At 46.7% G+C, this 14,691-nt stretch overlaps 1 protein-coding gene across 1 annotated transcript; it reads right to left on the reverse strand.

Annotated features, from left to right (window-relative positions):
• Nucleotides 1-9,380: 9,380 nt before the first annotated feature.
• Nucleotides 9,381-14,425, reverse strand: POLR3D (RNA polymerase III subunit D). Its single transcript, XM_032855858.1, has 9 exons — nucleotides 14,289-14,425; nucleotides 13,903-14,072; nucleotides 12,967-13,010; nucleotides 12,188-12,339; nucleotides 11,904-12,028; nucleotides 11,550-11,718; nucleotides 10,928-11,193; nucleotides 10,335-10,487; nucleotides 9,381-10,172 (listed from the first exon to the last, which is right to left on the reverse strand). Exons 2-9 carry the CDS (start codon nucleotides 14,065-14,067, stop codon nucleotides 10,050-10,052), a joined length of 1,197 nt encoding a protein of 398 aa, XP_032711749.1. The 5' UTR covers nucleotides 14,068-14,072; nucleotides 14,289-14,425; the 3' UTR covers nucleotides 9,381-10,049.
• Between the last annotated feature and the right edge of the window lie 266 nt (nucleotides 14,426-14,691).

Consider the following 14,691-nt stretch of genomic DNA (forward strand, 5'->3'; position numbering starts at 1 on the left):
AACCTACATGAGAATAGCCTTCATTCTTTCAACAAATATTCATTTGGTACCTATTATGTGCAAGGAACTATTTCAAGTTCTGGGGAAACAAAATAAACAAATGAACAAAACAGTCTCTACTGTCACGTAGCTTATGCTCTAAGGGGAAAAAAGGGAAGTAAAAAAATACGTCGGGTGATGATAGATGCTATGGAAAAAAGGGAGCAGGAAAAGGGTCACTAGGAGCGTGGGGGATGGGACCTCACTAATTTCCACACTAATGTAGTGTGGTCAGGTTATGTAGTCTCAGAAACCTGAAGGAGTGAAGGAACAAGACATGAAGAGATCCGGGGAAGTGGGCTCTAGGCAGGGGTTAAATAATGCCAAGACCCTAAAGCTGGAGTCTGCCTGCTTTGTTTCGAAAGTAGAAAGGCCTGTGAGGCTGGGGTTGGGTGACCCAGGAAGGTAGGATACGAGATCATAGAGGACACACGAGGATCCATGAGGTCTTCGTAGATTGAAAAGACTTGGCTTTTACTCTAAGTGAGGTGGTAAGTGGCATGATATGGCACATTTTACCAGGATCTCTCTGGCTGTGTGTTGAGAACAGACTGGTGGCTGGGGGAGCTAGGGTAGGGGGGTATGGGGTGGCATAGTAGAGGCAGGCAGATTGTTTAATAGGCAATCATAAAAGTCCCACAAGAGAGGATGCTGGGTGGGTCAATAGTGATAATGCTGAAAGTGTGGTAAGAAGTGATAACATTCCAGATAAATCCTTTTTAATTATGATTTTGAAAAATAGAATCACAGCACCATTATCACAGCTTAAAAAATAACAATAAATATTTAATATTATCAAATATCTAGTCAATACACAGATATACAAAATTACCTTTTTTTTTTTTTTTACATTTGTTAGAAATGTCAAAGATAAAGCTGGATAGTAGTTGAAGCAGTGAAAACAGATCTTATTCAGTATTCCCTGACAGTAGGCAAAAGAGCTGAGCTCCATTCTGATTTGTGAAGAGGCAACAGGGCATTTTAAACGGAGAATGAAGAGCATAGCCTCACGCTAAAAATTATAAAGGGTTGGTTACTGTAAATGTGATTAGGCCAGCAGTGTCTGCTATCTGGCAATTATGGAAGTTAGGAATCCATTTTCCCAGAGACAGGGAGATGAAAGACCTCTTCTTCCTGATTATACTTCAGAGGAATGGCTTTCTGGTCCCTGAGACAGACATTCGGAAGTTACAGAAGATACACAAACATCTTGAAGGGACAGAGGAAGGATTCACAACTGCAAGCCCTTTTTAATGAGTGCTCTAAGAAAATGAGATGGGGCCGATGCCGGGTATTAGCTAAAACAAACAGCAATTTTTTTTTTTTTTTTTTTTTGACAGCTCTGAGCTTTTCCAAAAGGGAACTCAAAAGGAGCTGGGTTGTCCCAGGGATGAGGCCTTCGGCTGCTAGAAGGCATGTTAGAGTTCGGTCAAGCCTCAGGGTGAAGGTTTAAAGGGAGCCTTCATACTGAGAGGTTTTTGCAGTTCTCAGAATCTATATCAGATAAGGTCCATATATTGTAACTGACTGACATTCTCTCTTAAATTTCTTTTAACCTATAGGGCCCTCCTGATTCTTCCTTTTTATCCCTTACGACTTGTTTGTTGAAGAAATGGAGTCATTTGTCCTGAGACACAATCAAGATTTTGCTTACTGGACTCTCATGGCTTATTTTAACATGTTTCTTGGGTCCTACAGTTCTCTGAAGTTGGTACTTAGGGTCGAGTTGCCTAGTAGACATACAAAAAGAGATGGGAGAGTAGGCAGCTGGATATGAGGTTGGGAGACAGGAGGGATCCAACTGGCAACAATAAATTGAAAGTCATGGGCATAGAGAGTTTAAAGCCAATTCCAGATGTGAAAGGAGAAAGCTGAGGGAATGAGAGGACATGAGAAACCCTCAAAGCATTTAGAGGTGCGGAGATGGGGAGGTACTGGGAAGGATGAGGAGCACATTCAATGTGAGGGGAGTGACCCCGAAGCCAAGAAAAGAAGGTACTTAAAGGAGTGCTCAACTGTGTCAAATGTGGTAACAGATTCTATCAAATAAGGATTGCGAATTTCTCTTGTTTGGTAAAGACGTCACTGGTGACCTTGAGGAGAGCTCTTTGGAATGGGTTCAAGAAAGAATCAATGAGAACATGGGGAGACATGTAAAGACAACTCTTTCAAGACATTTTACTGCAAAGGGAAGCAGAGGAAAAAGGCTTAACTGGAGGTCAACACAACCTTGAAGGAAAATTTGTTTTCAAGATGGATCAGTAAGAGCCTATTTGTATCCTGTGAAAATGATCTAATAGAGGAGGAAATTGGGGTATTGTGTAGGGGGGTTGCTGGAGCAATATCCTTGGAATAGGAAGAGGGGATGGAATCTAGTGCCCCAGGGAAGGGTCTGGTCTCAGGGAGGAGCAAGACAGTCCATCCACAGTAATAGGAGGTGACGCTGTGCACTGGGACACAGATGCAGACAGAGCCCTCAATGCCATAGAGGGACCCTGTGTTCTAAGTGCTCCTGCTTGCTTACTGCAATAAGAAACAGGGTTGTCAGCTAAGACTGAGAAATGGAGAGCTGTTGGAGGTTTGAGGACACAGGAATAGTGGTTAGCTGGTACTCTCTGGGGAGTGAGGAAAATAAAAAGACTAAGAAAATACAGATTATTGGTCTTAAAGTGAGACCATCAGCTTGCCGGGTGTTTCTCCAGCCAAGTTTAAACTCTCAGAGGAAATGCAGAGTAAGCAGAGATCTACCTAAAAGTGGGATTTTTTTCCCAATGAGTAAGACAGGAAAGAAGAGCAAGGGCACTGAGGGTGTATGCAAGGAAGTTGTTATAATGACCACGCATGATATCTACAGAGGCAATTGAGGGTTTGCTTATGTAAGTGATGTGCCTTAGAAACTCTTTCCTGTCACAACTGGGACCAGCAGTTCAGGTTTGTTTGTTTTTAAGTAGGCTCCACCCAGCATGAAGCCCAGTGCAGGGCTTGAACTCGCAACCGTGAGATCAATACCTGAGCTGAGATCAAGAGTCAGTGCTTAATCGACTGAGCCATCCAGGTGCTCCTGTTCAGTTATTATTAAAGTAAATTAAGCAGATGTGACAAAGTGTACTCGTTGTTCCACAATATCCTCTTGTTTCCTTCTTCCATGATCATGAACTTTGACTCTTAGGAGGGTACATGCTCATTCAAAACAAAGACCATATTTCTCAGCCTCCTTCAAGGCCAGGGGTGACTATGTCTCTACTTTCTGGACAAAGATATATAATCATCAATATTACAAGACAGCTCCCAGGAAACTCCCTAAAAGGAGATATGATACACACTTTGTCCTTTAGCAAAGGGGAGGGCTATGAACCTTTCATTTATCTGGCTGCCTGGGGTGGGGATGCAATGACTAGAGCTCTGGTCTTGCACTTAGAACATGAGGATGAGGTCCACACCCTAGACACTATAGGGAGATAAGCTGGAGGAACCCTAGGCCCTTTGCTCTTTGTGGCCCAGAGCTGCTATCCATACCAGTTCAGACTACATTTTAGAGATTTTACAGGAGAGAAATAAAATCCATTTTGTTTAAACCACTGTTTTTGGATGGCTCCATTTCTCATAGCTGAATCTAATGTTAACTGATACTCTGGGGAACATTCCTAGTAAAAGAAACCTAGCTATTTTAAATATTTTAACTTGACACTTATTAACGGACATTCATCCACTGGTCTTTTGGTGTAGGGACGAGTCCTTCTCTTTGAGTAGGGTTCCACTAATTAGCATCCCACAGAAACTACACATGCCCATGATGCACTGCTAAGATCACCAGTTTGGATTTCTCCAAAAGCAGAATACAAAGGCAAAGTCTTAGGGAACTTGTGAAGCCATGTGAATGCAATACCCTGGATGTTTACAATTACTCCCATCTTTATGTCTTCCTTGCCTACACCTAATTCAACAGTATTTTTTATTGACTCACTTTTATTAAGTCTTTCCACAGCATTTGCTTTGGTTTAGGAGAACTTTGTTTTAGCATTCGCTGTTCGTCAGTTTATATAGTATTTCATTACATATTTACCTTATTTTCATCAGAAGTACTTTCTTTTAGCCATCATATTTTATTAGTTTATGCAATGTTTAACTGAATTCCACAATTAAAACAGTGAACACAACTGGCAGAAGCAAGCTGGGGAAAACATAACTGACTTTGCACATAACCCAACTGAGGGAGCAGTGCATTCTTCCCAGCATCAATCCTCTCTGATGTTTGTTGGGAGGGAAGAGAGGGAATGTTAGTTACCTGTCCACTTGAGTACAGGTCAGATCTGCCACTCAGCCTCTTTTTACATTTATATAATTTAAAAGAATCTCGATGATACATTTAACTTTACAAATGCAGAAACAAGTCTTTTTTTTTTTTATGCAGGAGCAAGTCTTACACACTGTTGTTGGGCATGTGAAGGCATTCTGGAGGACAGTATCTATCAAAGCCTTAAAAATGTCATAGACCTGACTCAGCAAAGCCATTTTTAATAAAGAATCCTACCAAAATAATTGAGACATTTCTGAAAGAATTCCTATGATTATCTTGCCCTAGGAAAAGGTTTAAGAGCCACATGGAGTATGGCTAGTTTTATGTACCGACTGTGCTTTCATTTGGAATATATGGTTTTGAAGGAATGAATCAGAGAGAACTGTAACTTTGGATTGGCACCATGACATGGTCACAGAAAATTTTTATTAAAATCTTGGATCCTTAAGCCAACTGTGATGAATACAGTTTATGGGAGCTCAAGTGCTACCTGATTACTGGGGTTAGAAAGGGAATACCCCCCAATAAATAAGTAAATAAATAAAAATAAAATAAATGAAAGAAAGGGAATACCACATTTCCCCAAATCTCTTGTGCTGGGGTTCTGGATGTGAATCAGTTTCCATCAATTGAGATGTGAAAGGTGGAAGGCAGGCCACCTTCCTACCATTGTAGCTGATTCCTGCCAAAGTTGTGGAGTCTGATTCTTCTTTCCCTCACACCCCACCTTAATATCAGCATAGCATGCTGGCTCCACCTTTGAAGGAACTACCCAGAATCCATGCACTTCCTAAAACCTCCCCTCTTCCCACCCTGGTCCTCAGCACAACCAACCGTCACCGGGATGACTGTAGCAACCTTCAGACGTATCTCTGCATCTACCTTTACCTCGACCCGGCAGTTCCAGTGAGCCTTCCAAAACCCAGGTTAACACTTGTGACAGTGAACCATTTCACTTAGAAGACAGCCCAAGTCCGCTTGGTGGCCTAAAGACCAGCTGACCTGGACCACCCACCCCACACTTCCTTTGCTGCGCTGCAGTTCTCCCTCCTGGTTTCAGCTCTAGCCAGCCTCCTTTGCTGCTCCTGATTCTGGCTGTCCTCACCCCCTACTGGTCCTGCCAGTTCACTTCCTCTAGTGACACTTCCTCAACTATGAAATGCTGAGCTACCACCTGGAGACTCCCTCTCCCATTTCAAAAAATTCCCAAGTGCCTGTCACCTTCTAAATACCACACAACTTATTTTTGTTTCTTGTCTGTCCCCCCACTAAAATGAAAGTTCTGTCAGGACAGACATCTTCCACCTTTGTCACTGTCACTAAGCTGCAATGTGCCTAGCACTCAGGAGGCATTGTCTGTGGGCTTTTTCCTTCAGGTGTCCCAGGGTCCAGTCTTCAGCTCTGTGGTTCTCCAGAGGCAGCTGGAACTGTGGGGATTCGATCACTGGACTGCAGCTATGGGGTGTTCTGTAACTCAACAGCTCCACAGCCGGATTCTCCACCCTCCCCACTATCACTATCGTAGAGGTCATTGTAGCGGTCGTAGCACCCCTGGAGGGAGTTCTCTGGTGTTCAGATTCCTGGAGGCTCAACCTATTACTCACTCCTCCAGCTTTCCAATGAGTCTATAAACACTTATTTTCCTGTATTAAATGCTTCTGTTTAGAATAACTGGAATGGCTTTTATTTTTCCACGGAACCCTGAAAATTACACAAGGTAGAGCTGTCGGACGAATGACAAAAAAAATGACTGCATTTTTTTCTGACTGACTGGGTCTTAGATGTAAATGAGCCAAACAGAAGAAAGCCCTGCCCCTAACTCAGTCCTTGGGGAGTTCCATCAGTGACTGCTCCAACACAAGGGAACAAAAGAAACTCTTCAGAAGAGCTGAGTCAGAAGTTGGCCACACAGAGAGTTACTAGAGTTGGCTTTCTCGCTCCATTTTTTTCAGAGGATACCCCTGAGATCCAGTCCCTCCAGTCCCTACCCTCTATTGGTAGAACTTTGGCAGCTGAACCATATCCAAGAGGAGCTGTAAACACCACATCTGTCACTAGCTAGAGCCATCTGAAGAGGGGAAATGCCACAACTGTGAATGTCCTGCATTAGGATGAGGGTTGCAGCACATGACTAACAGGCAGTGGATGTCATTTTTCACATAATACCTAAGAAATAAGCCTCCTTTCCTTTAAAGAGCCAAGTGTTAAGTGGTCAATTTAATTGGACCATGGAGGTAGGTCTAGGATTAAAAGACCCTGTCTTTAATTCACTCAGCCAGCTCACATAGATCTGAACTACAAGATGCTCTTTAACAAAGAATTGTATGTATTTTTAAGATAAAGCACATGATAAGACAACATAATATTTTTACCATTATTTTAGAGTCTGAAAAAGAATATGTACTAAAATGTTAAACTGATGTATTTAGAAGAAAACGTAATTGGACATTTAAAAAACTCTACCTAGATATACTTCAACTCTTTGTCATTCCTACAAATAAAACTCTGTTTCAGGAAACAGGTTGCCAAAGGCCCAGGGATAAACTGCTCCATCCATCTGCTTGGCAGCACCGCATCTAAGGGTGGGAACGTGACCCAGCTCTGTCAAAGAGACACAGGGGCAAGTGTCTTTGGGCTTCTGAAGGATACTGCCAAGAGCACAGTGAGGAGAAAGTTCCTTTACCACTGCCCATTTTGCTTCCCGCTGTGGCTTTGGACACTCATTTGGAGAAATGATCCTGAGCTGTGGCAGCCGCTTTGCAACATGGAGGCTAGCAGAACAAATGGATCTAAGCAAATCTTGATGACATTTTGGCTGCCACCCAACTCTAGAGCCATTTATCTCTAGGCTTCTGGTTACCGGCAATAACTACACATCCTGACTGCTTACGCCACCATCAGCCTGACTTCCTGTTATACTTGTGCTGCTCAGACTACAGAGCCACTCTTCTGTCTGGCACCAAATGAATGCTTTATGTTCACTCTAATTTAAAGATCTATTTATTTATTTATTTATGAGAGAGAGAGAGAGAGAGAGAGAGATCACAAGTAGGCAGAGAGGCAGGCAGAGAGAGAGGGGGAAGCAGGCTCCCCGCTGAGCAGAGAGCCCGATGCGGGGCTCGATCCTAGGACCCTGAGATCATAACCTGAGCCAAAGGCAGAGGCTTAACCCACTAAGCCACCCAGGCGCCCCTGTTCACTTTAATTTAAAAACAACCCTATTAAGCGGCTACTGTTACCTCCTGTTTATAGAAAACAAATAAAACTGAACTTAGGGAGGCTAAGTAATTTTCCCCAAAGTTACTGGTAGAGTTGGATTCAAACCCAAGCCTGGCTTTAGAGCCCACAGTGTCACTCTACTCACACAGTTAAAAAACGGACATGTCTATAGTTCTCTCGTTTAGAATTGTAACAAAATGCCTACACACAGATGCAGGTAGTAATAAATTTGCATACATTTACACTCACACATATGAATTTGGACTTTAGGATTTTTCCTCCCGTTATTTGCGTTTATATGCTGGTAGGAACGTATGCTTCAGAGGCTTGGTCAAGAAAGCAGACTTGTTTCAACTTTTTCCCACACTTTCACTGATGACATCCATTCTGTGTATCAGGGATACTGAGACAGGTCATGGGGACTCTGATGCAGGGTCATAACAGTCAATTCCCAAGATACCTGTAATGGAGAATGGGAAAGTGGTACATGCTCTTCCTCAAGCCTTCCTGGGAGAGCTGAAGATGGCAAAATACCAAGGGTTAACAAGGCACGGCCTTTGAATTAGCCCAGAAAAACAGAACAGTGTTTCTGAACTGAAGAAACAGAAGAGAAACAGAGGACTGCAACAAAGGCCCAGTGACAGATCATCACCTCTCAAAAAGAAGAAAAGCACCTGAGCACAGAGAACAAAGCTCAGCCTTCGACCAAACAGAACTTCCACGGTTCATGTTTCCACAGAAGGCTTCTGTCCCTTACAAGAGACCAGAACAATCTGACAGATGGAGCGCATGTAAGCTCTTAGCTACAGGAGGGGCAATGTTCAATCCCCCTCACAGCTGCTGGCTAGGCAGTTTGAGGTGCTCAGCATAGGCAAACCACAGTCGTCATGAACAAAAAGCAGACTCCATGGGACAGAAAGGTGAGACTAAAGGAAGGCATACCCATCCTAAACCTCCAAGTCAGGAAGAGGCAGTCTTCCTGAGCCTGTGTGGTCCATCGCTGTTCAAGAGGTGGCTGGCTAAGCTCACAGCAAAGGGAGCTATGACATCAGTCACATGTCTAATGACCAGACACTGCTGCAAGCAGCTTTCCCAACCCTTAAGATGACTCCCACCATTGAAACAGGGAAAAAATCCCCAGTCCTGTGGACAGGGGATGAGGGAGAAGCTGCTCCTCCAAGAATGACACACTGGAACAATCAAGAGCATGATGATTTGGTAAAAAGAACAAGGTCACAGACCCATGAACTAAAAGGCCAGCAGGGATTAGGATGCGAACCTGGTGATGGCAGGACAGGAGGAACAAGGGCACCTCTCGAATTCAAAGCTTTTGAAGCGGGAGGCCATCTGTCAAGCATCAAAGAGGCCACTACACAATAAATCCCTAACTGCTGTCTTCCTAAGGTTGTTTTTTAGCAGTATTTGAGAGTGCTTCTAATTCTGAGTGCTCACAGGGTTCTGTTGGGAAATATTTAAATGGAAGCCAAGAATACCGCTAGTTATTGCAGGGCTTGGGGGGGCGGGATGAGTCCTGGGAACCCCTGCCCCGCCGATGTCTCCCAAAGGCAAGTGTAGGGTGCTGGAAGGAGTCTCTGACTACCTCCGGTAGAACCTGCAGCTAGCACCTCATCACACTGAACAGGTGGCACTTAGCTTAGAGTGCTCAGGAGAAAATGGGCAGAGCCGCTGAACCTGTATCTTCAGAGCTTCTGGGCCCAGGGGGATGGCACGTGCAGTCAGGAGGCAGGGAGAGAGCAGCTCTAGACACGTCTTCTGAGAGATTCCCGGAGTCTCTATTTTGTTTGAAAACAGACTCAGGCAAAGGGAAGGGAAACTAACATTTATTGAGTGCCCACTGTGTTTATCTGGCCTTGTGCAAGGAGTTTTCACCTACAGCATTCCATTTCATCCTCACACCAACCCTGTGAGGTAGGTATTATCCTCATTTTTGTCCCATGAGGAGTATGAGGCTCAGAGAGGTTAGGTAGTTTTTCCAAGGTCGCACAGCTAGTAACTGATGGAGCTGGGATTGAGCACTGAGTCCCAGACTCAAAAATTCCCTGTTCTCTCTCCAACACTGCTTCTTGGGAAAGAGAAGGGAGCAAAAGCAGCAACAGTCCTTACGCTTCCTACCCTGAGAACAAGTCAGTCAGCAAAAGGAGCATGGACTTTCCCACAGACCCTCCCCTCTCTACCTGGGGAGGGTACAGTCGCTCGAAGAGATAAGACATAAATATAAAAATAAATAGAAGGGACAAGTCCCCCAGCAGCGAGGATGTGCAGGATCCATGCTGTGGGAAGGCCACTGTGCCATTCACAGCTGCCGTGGGAGGGAGCCACGTGGGCCCTGTGGGGGAAACTGGGACAATGGCTGCCAAAGGCTGGAGTGGGTGGGCTAAACGGGCCCCTTCTGGGTCGCACAGATTTGAGAACAAAACGTCTGGAGCAGGCAGCAGCCGTGGGCACAGTCACCATCATCCTCCATCTGCTCATTTTACCGGTGTTTGTGATCCAAGAGGGACTCAAAATCGGGGGAACATACAAGTTTGTGCTTTATGTGTCCCAGGACCGTCATCTCACCGGTCCGACTGTCTCCAAGGCCCACGGACACGAGCTCCTGCCAATCAACAGAGACAGCGATGAGAACCGAAGCTACACGGCCTGTAACTCAGTCCTGATTTTCATGCGATAACCCCGAGAATGTGTCTCCCTTGGCGCGGACCCCTCAACACTCCTTACCTCTTAAGGAGCCCCTACTACTACCCTTACGGGCTCTCACCTGCAGAAAGGAACAGGCGGTTCCCATTGTTACGTCTAGGGTCACCTTGCCCAGGAGGAGCTGCACCTTTCCTGACTTTCGGATGAGCAGCTTGCCAACCTGACCCTCTGTCAGGTCAGCCAGGGTACACGCATTCTCTGCCAGCCTGGCTTCCTGCGGAGAGAATCAGAAGACAGAAACAGGGTAAGGAGCTGCTTCCTCCATCCTCCATGAATGACACCTTTTCCAAAGGAAAGCATCAGCAGCAGAGGTTAGAATGAGCTCCCCCAGATGACCTTTCCCCAGGGATCCCTGCCATTGGCTGAATGACAAAACCCAAAGCAAACAGATCAACAAATGGAGAAAATACTGGTAACTGCTCCGGCGGAGGGACGGTACATGAGCATTTATGTTCTCTCATCCATGTATGTTCAAAATATTTCATTATAAAAAGTAAACACGCATAATAGGAGTTGAAGTACAAAGCCCCAAGTCCCTTGTGGGTAGAGAGAACAAAATTTTGGCTTGGGTGGCACACCTCTGCTTCCCCACGAGCTCACTGTTTCCCTTCCTGGTCCCCCTGGCATTTTCGCAGAACTCACTCCCGTGCATACCCGGTCTTTCTCCTGCTTTATAACCACCATCTGGCCATCCTCACTCTGCACCTCTGTCTTGATAGGCTTGATGTCCTGAGTAGGCGGCTGGCCAGGGAGCGTGTCTGGCAGCTGAAGGAAGAGCAGCTCTTCTTCCTGGGTGAGGCTCAGCTCCCTGAGCAGCTCTGCCACAGATACATCCTTTGGGAGGCCCGGGGTCTTTCTGGCTGTCCTGGGAGGAGCCTTGATCTTGGCCTCCTCCTCCTCATCTCTGGGCTCCTCTTTCACTGCCCAAGGAAACACAAATAGAAGGGCGATGAAGTGGCCATCTCATTGTACCCATCCCTTCATCCCCCTCTGCTTCACTGTCACTCAGCCACGAAGTGGGAGGGAATCACTGGTTATGAAGAAGGATCCAGGAGTTGTGTGACTTATCTAAAAAGGAGCATCTGAGGCTAGGCCCACAGATCTATGTCAGCATGAACCTTCTGAGAGTGAGAATTCAATGTCCCTGTTCAGGTCATGTATTTTATAGCCAGAATGGGAGAGGACCTGCTTATGAATCTGGAAGGCTCATTCCTGGAGAGGAGTCCTGGGGGCCAGCCACAGGGAAAGGGAGGAGACATTAATGGACACAGAGTACCTTTCACAACAGGTACATCCACCTCCATGTCCTCTTCCTTGGGGCCAGCCAGCCAAGGTTTAACATCTGGCTCTTCATTCTCTTCCTTAAAAAGCCACCCTGAGTGGGCCAGCGGCAGCTGCACAGGCATGTTTCGAGTGTCATTCCTCAGCCCAGGGTCATCGATGAACTACCAGGGAAGAGTCAGGGGTCACATGGTCTGGCTAGCATGCATACATACCTGGACTGCAGACCACCACGGCCTCCTCTGAATGAAGATTCCTGCTGTTCACAGGCTTCCAGGATATCAGAGAGCTCTTCTTCCCCCAAGCCCGGTTCCCCAGAGCCCATTCCTCCTGGCCAAGTGGTACCTACATCATCCTTCTCCAGCATGCGCAGGATCTGTTTCGTTTCTTCATCTGTCTCCCTCTTTTCTTTTTTGATGTTGATGATATGAGAAGGTCCCATGTCTGACACATCCACTGTCTTATCCCAGTTCCCTGTGGGAAATCATTCAGTTCACCAGCGGTACGGAAGAGGCCAACAGCAAGGAAAACTGAACTGGGAGCAGGGGAATTTTACTGCCCTTGCCCTTCTCTTGGGCAGTATGGACTGAAATCCACTGATTCCTTCCCCCCGGAACCCCAGAAGCTCTGTACCCTTTTTCTTCATCATTTCAGCTGGACCCTGCTCAAAGATGGAATGGGACTGGATCACTTCTGGGCGGCCCCGGCCCCGTCCATGCCCTTCTCGCTGTCGGTCTCTATCCCTGTCACGCTTCTCCTTCTTGATGGTTACTTCTTCCTTGGGCCTGGAAAACAGAATGGAGTTAAGGAAACCACTCACTCACTCTGTCTCAGAGAACTGGTCTTACTTTACCACACAACTCTACTCCACCTGAGTGGAGAATTAATGAGACAATAACTGTAGCAGAAGAAGCAGAATTAGACCCTAAGTCTAACACCTTTTTTATTTCCTTGATGGGGCAGTGTCCCTTCAGTTTACTTTACATTTTACCTTCTTGCTTAAGAATATGCATTAGAACTACAACTCAAAAACTGAATTACAGACTGCCCCAAAATGTGGACTTTTTAGTATTGCTTGAAAGCAAGAAGGTTGTAATACAAAAGAACGTAAGTGAAAACCTGACCCATTTTTTTATCTAAACTAGTGCCTCTCAACTTTAGTTGTAAAAGATAATCATTCTGTTTCATTGCAAAAAAGTAAAATCTACTATTTCTAGAGACAGACTTCCAGGCCATCAGTGTTTTTTTAAACTTGCACATTAGAATCACCTGGGAACCAGGGTCCAAAAATCACTAGTGAAAAAAAATTAATACACAAATTTAGATTTCTGAGCCACATCCCTAAGTTATTTCCCAGAAGACCCAAATTCAGAGCAATAAGGGGAAAGTTTTTAGAAGGCCCAGCTACTTACTCTTCCTTGATTTTCCGACTGATGATATTTGGGGTGAAGGTTTTCTGAAAATAAAATACGGGAGTCACTGATTTGATAAGTTCTGATCCCAAAGTAGAGAGAAAAATGAACATTCTCAAAGGTCATTCTACCTTCACCATGGTTGTCAATGATTTAAAGAGACAGACATGTACCTAAAAGGGACAAACACCCTGTCCGGATAGCTGTGGACTTACACACAGAACAGGGCACCAAAACCTATTCAAGCTAGCAGCCTCAGCTCTGCCCTCTCCAAGGAGAGCCCTGAAGACTTTGAAAACTTATTTGTCTTATCTCACTTCTGGTCATCAAATTGCTATAGAAACCATAAGGTATCATAGGGAAGAGCACTAGCAGCAAGGTTCAAGTAGGAAGTGAGTCGGCCAACACTCCCAAACAGAATACTGCAAGACTGCCACCAGCATTTCCAAAGGCAAACAAGTCTTTGAAAACTGGCTGCTTTATGCTTCTATTACAGCGCCCACCCCAAGGGGTGGGATAAATTTCAGGGCTATACTTACATCTACAGTCATAAACACAACAGAAAAGGACACAGAGCCTCCAATGTCCTGCCTAGGATTCATTGCCTGCTGGCCTTCATGGGTTTCTTAAAGGTGTCCAAAACACATTAAAAAAAAAAGGGGGGGGGGGATAAGCACTGCTCAAGTTGCTTGGGAAGTAATTAGGATTCTCTGCCCTTCAGCCATCTCTGAGAACCAGGTCAGCATCTCGCACCCAGTATCCGGACCTGAAAGCAGGCAAACTCCCTAGAATCTGTCAGCAGAAGTATGGGGGCGAGTTTCGTTAGGCCCAATACCAAGCCTGGCACACGGTAGGCCCTACGTGAACATCAGCTGAACCCCAGGGTCCCGGAATTCAAGGTAGTAGGGTTTCTTTAGAAAGGTGCCATCGGGGTACCTTCTTGACTCCTCCAAGGGTGAGGTCCCTGGAGCGGATGGAGGGAAGGCGGCCTGGAGTGAGTGGAGGCGCCGGCCGCCGCCCGATAAGCCCCCGTCCCCCAGAGAGGAGGGGGCGGGGACCTCCCGGAGCACTCGGCTCGCCCGCAGCGTTTCCTTGCGACATTTTGCCTGGGAGAAAGAAAGGAAAGGGGCAACAGAGTCACTCGAAGGGGCGGACACACGGATCCTGGGCGGAACCCCACCCACGTGGCCTCCCGCCCCTCAGTCAGTGCGTCCCTCCCTTTCCACGTGGCAAGACTCCCCGGACCACCCACTCAGAGCCCTTGGCTCGCTCTCAGCCCAAGCCCCCGGCCAGGCACGAGGCAGAGACGCACCCCCGTGTACCTGGGCTGTGGCTCCACACCACGCGCGTCCCGACTTCACCTCCTTCGCGGCCCACAGAACGCCCTGGGTCTCTGCGCCCGGCGGAAGTCTGCGTGGCAGGGCCCGGGCGCCGCCATCTTGCCGCGGGGCGGAAGTGAGGTCGGTGGGCGGGGCCGGGCCACAGTATTTATCCGGCGGCGCCTCGCTCCCCTCCGCCTTCTCTTCCCGGTTCTTCCCGGAGTCGGGAAAAGCTGGGTTGAGAGGGCGAAAAAGGAAGAGGGGTCTGGTCTAGGTTACGCTGCGGTGCCGCGCTCGGGGGTCTTGGCCCGGGCCAAGGGGGCAGAGGCGCCCAGCTCCGAGTCCGGGGGCTGTAGCGGCCGCTACGACCCAGCCTGGGGATTCGCCGTGGCGGAACCTCTGGGAG

Source organism: Lontra canadensis, unplaced genomic scaffold (assembly GCF_010015895.1).
Source record: "Lontra canadensis isolate GAN:19392208 unplaced genomic scaffold, GSC_riverotter_1.0 scaffold10, whole genome shotgun sequence".
NCBI lineage: Eukaryota > Metazoa > Chordata > Mammalia > Carnivora > Mustelidae > Lontra > Lontra canadensis.